The sequence below is a fragment of the Chiloscyllium plagiosum genome, chromosome 21 (assembly GCF_004010195.1).
Source record: "Chiloscyllium plagiosum isolate BGI_BamShark_2017 chromosome 21, ASM401019v2, whole genome shotgun sequence".
Classification (NCBI taxonomy): Eukaryota; Metazoa; Chordata; class Chondrichthyes; order Orectolobiformes; family Hemiscylliidae; genus Chiloscyllium; species Chiloscyllium plagiosum.
Window position 1 is genome coordinate 19,566,687 of NC_057730.1, and position 4,099 is coordinate 19,570,785.

A 4,099-nucleotide genomic window follows, 5' to 3' on the forward strand; every position below is an offset into this window, starting at 1 on the left:
TGAAAGTTGCCTCCCAGGTAAATAGTGCGGTGAAGAAGGCATATGGCGTACTGGCTTTTATTGGTAGAGGAATTGAGTTTCGGAGTACTGAGGTCATGTTGCAGTTGTATAAGACTCTGGTGCGGCCGCATCTGGAGTATTGTGTGCAGTTTTGGTCGCCATACTATAGGAAGGATGTGGAGGCACTGGAACGGGTGCAGAGGAGGTTTACCAGGATGTTGCCTGGTATGGTAGAAAGATCGTATGAGGAAAGGCTGAGGCACTTGGGGTTGTTTTCATTGGAGAAAAGAAGGTTTAGGGGTGACTTGATAGAGGTGTATAAGATGATTAGGGGTTTAGATAGGGTCGACAGTGAGAATCTTTTTCCACGTATGGAGTCAGCTATTACAAGGGGGCATAGCTTTAAATTAAGGGGGGGTAGGTATAGGACAGATGTTAGGGGTAGGTTCTTTACTCAGCGAGTCGTGAGTTCATGGAATGCCCTGCCAGTAGCAGTGTACTCTCCCTCATTATGGGCATTTAAGCGGGCATTGGACAGGCATATGGAGGATAGTGGGCTAGTGTAGGTTAGGTGGGCTTGGATCGGCGCAACATCGAGGGCCGAAGGGCCTGTACTGCGCTGTATTGTTCTATGTTCTATGTGCTATAATATGTATATATTTCATAGCATCCCCTATTCTTGAGTTACACTTCCATTCAATATTTCATCAGAAGTCCAGTAAGTTATATAGATTACAATATTGCATATTTACTTCAGGTGCACTTTTGTCCAGGGATGGAGTTTCTCACTGGATTTGACTCTTTAATACGGAGTATACTTAAAAAGTTAATAAAATTATTGACATGTTTGTGGTTTAGCGGTTGCCCTTATTCTGTGCCTCTCTGCATTTCTTAAAGTTGATTAATCATAAATTAGCAATTAATCATAGGATAAACAGACATTGGGAAAAGTCTCTCTGGTCCAGCAATTACTTTGAATTGTCTTTTGTCTACTGTACAATATTTTCATATAAAAACGATGGATATTCTTGACACACGCAATGAGTTGTCAAAAGATTTTTAAAAATTGTGTATGTCATCCTGTGTTATCATATTCACCAGTACTCCAAATAACAATCAAAACAGTTATGGAAGGAATATAAAATGTATTGAAAAAATGAGCTCAAGTTTGAACTTTGGTATAAATTAACTTGATACTTCTGCAGTGAACTATAGGGGGAAAAAAAGGTCATCATTTGCTTTGCTCAGGAAAGCACTAAAAGTCCAGTTTCCCCTTGGGATTTGTTAATTTAGGGGAATGTTTACATTATGGATAGGACAAATTATTTTGAAAAAGAAATGTATATTTGAGATATATGTATATTTTTAGAGTAAGCCAGTTAAGTTTCAGTAGTTAATGGCTTTTCAGTGTATAACGAGCTCTGTTTTAATTATATTCTTGCAGAAATGAATAATGACCATAGTTGACAAAGTGACAGAGGCCTCGAACACTGCAGCTTGCAAGAACCAAACCTGCAGCTCTGTGGCACCTTTCTCTGAAATTGTTAAAAAGAAGAACATGGAGTCAGGGGCAACAAGTTGGGGTGCTACATCCCCTATTACAGAGGTACCAAAAAGCAAAATCTTAGGACCTATGCCTGGAGCTGCCCTGTTCACTAATGCACTGCAAGAGAAGTCAAAGCAACTACAAAAAGATCAAAGTAAGTCTGGATGCAGCTTTATGTTGAATGAATTATCATTGCATTTACTGGATATCTGTTCGACATGCCCTGCTGTGATTTCTCCGGCTGTAGAATCTCATCCATATATCCTTCGGTTCTGTGTGTCTAATTCCAAATTTTTGTTAAATTTCATTCAAAATTTTAAAGAGCAATATTATGTTTCGTTTTCCCATTGGCATTCTCTCTAACCTTTCCCTGACGACAATCACTTAAGTCTGAAATTTATAGGCCAAGTTTGCAGAATAGATGTTGTCTCTTGATGAGCTTTTTCAAATGCTTTCAAAGTGCTTTTGGATAGTCAAACTGCACATAATGCACCAATCTATCTTATTGATTTATAATAGAATGCCCTCAATAGATCTTAGTGTCAATGGAGAAACCTGATGTATGGGTAATGAATTTCACAGGGCATCTGTTGCTGTCCTGTCCACCTACCTTAATGAATAATTTATCATGGCAAAGCAAAGGATAATGAAAAAGAGAGCAAGTTGAGAGAAAATTTAGTTTTCAAAGAAATAATTTGATTTCAGCTTAATATTTTACTTAATACTTCGGTTTTTGTAGATATTCTGCATTGAATTTGTCAGGAGATTATTTTTCACTTTTTTTTGCAGACTTACTATAGAAATTAGCTCCACACAAGACTGTCTTAATCAAAAAGTTCTTGGCAAAAACCAAGTTTGCTACATTAAAAAAAATCTTTATTTAGGAATTGAACAGAAGTTATGTCGAATTTGCATGAATTGGCAGCACCAAGGATTCATGGGGGAGATACAGATGTGGGAGTGGACAGGTTTGGGGAGCACAGTAGTCCAATTTGTGTACTAAATCGCTGTTTCTGGTGGTTGTCTCCTTTCTATTTCTTCCTACTAGTTTTCCATCTATCAAAATTTATTAATAAACTTTCAATTCTTGCACCTTGATCTTGTTTATCTTTACTAATGGCTGTCCCTTTACTAATGATTCCAGATTTATTAGAATGGTATGAATCTCCCTTATAACCATATGTGAATTATATACATGACAAATGGTGTCTTCATGTTTATGATTATCTTAAAGACTCCAGAATTGCATGTCAGCAGTACACCAGAAATAATTCTTCTCATTACAACTGGACAGGCTTGGGCTGATGTGTAACATTTGTGCTAGCCAAATGCCAAGCAATAACTCTTATTAAAGAGTGTATTTCAAGGGAGATGGTTAAATTCAATGATATTACCTTTGTCAACACTCCCACCATGACATTTTGGAGTCCTTATTGACCAGAAGGTTAACTGGACAAGTCACACAACTGTGACTGCAACAGCAGGTCATTGGCTGGGAATTCTGCAACACTGAGACATGATTACTTGGTATGTACAGTACAAAAACATGCCACTATTAATTTGGTATTTGTTCCACAAAAGTCTTCTCCCATCCACCATCTTCTCATCCTTTCAGCATTCAGCATTTCTTTCGTTTGTTTCTTCCTCATGTTGATTGTACATTGACGTGATCTCATGAACTAATGTTCTTAAAGAAAAAGTCCTGTTGCTTCAAGATTATCCCTGACTTAGCCAGGTGAATGTAAATGTTATGCACAACAGGGTCCCACAATCTGGTGATGAATATTTGGTCTGAATATGGTGCAAGATTGTTTAAATCTCTATTCTTCATTGCATGCATCCTTCTGATTCAGAAACCGGTCCTCCACTTGGCATCTTTCAACAGTGCAGCACTCTGTTTAAAGCACTGAGGTATCAACCTAGATTACTTGTGTTTTTTTTTTAAGTAAAATGTTCTCCAGAATGCAAGCATTATGACTGTGCAAGAGATTACTAAAATCAGGAGAAACAGATTGGGATGAATGCTGTTCAATCCTGGATGTGATTAGCAAAATCTAATCACTGCACATATTTGTGAACTCACTCATGTCTTAGATGGTCAGTTGACCTCAAGAAACCTTTCCCACACTCTGAGCAGGTGAACTGTCTCTCCCCAGTGTGAATTTGCTGGTGTATATTGAGATCATAGTGTTTTTAACCTGTACCAGCTAAACTTGAATAGCTTAAAATATTGTTCTCTGCAGTTTGTCTCGATTGTTCTCTTAAATCTTTCAGTTTTCCTAAATTGGCTTTTGCCTACTTCCTTATTGCATTTTTGGGTACTACCTCATTTATTAAATCTTTGCTTGACTGACTTTTTTGTTTAATTGTGTATGGAGGAACCTTGATTATCCGAACGCGATGGGCGGGCACTATTTCGTTCAGATAATTAATTATTCGGTTAATTGATTTCCTCTGGAGTTCGGAGTTTTCTCTGAAGTCTACTCGCCATTCAGAAGACGAGGCAAAAGCACACTGCGCAAGACCCCGGCCCCCGCCCCCCCCCCCCCCCCA

At 38.2% G+C, this 4,099-nt stretch overlaps 1 protein-coding gene across 4 annotated transcripts in view; it reads left to right on the forward strand.

The window, feature by feature from the left end:
• The window catches only part of LOC122560595 (ubiquitin carboxyl-terminal hydrolase 42-like), a 36,752-nt gene that overhangs the window by 24,578 nt on the left and 8,075 nt on the right, over window positions 1-4,099 (forward strand). For 3 of the 4 annotated variants that reach the window (XM_043711386.1, XM_043711385.1, XM_043711384.1), the window contains one exon: window positions 1,445-1,700. In XM_043711386.1, coding sequence (XP_043567321.1) covers window positions 1,454-1,700 — 247 coding nt within the window. In that variant the 5' untranslated portion in view covers window positions 1,445-1,453. Of the gene's footprint in view, window positions 1-1,444; window positions 1,701-3,399; window positions 3,458-4,099 lie in introns of all 4 variants that reach the window. The other variant, XM_043711387.1, reaches the window with a different exon arrangement.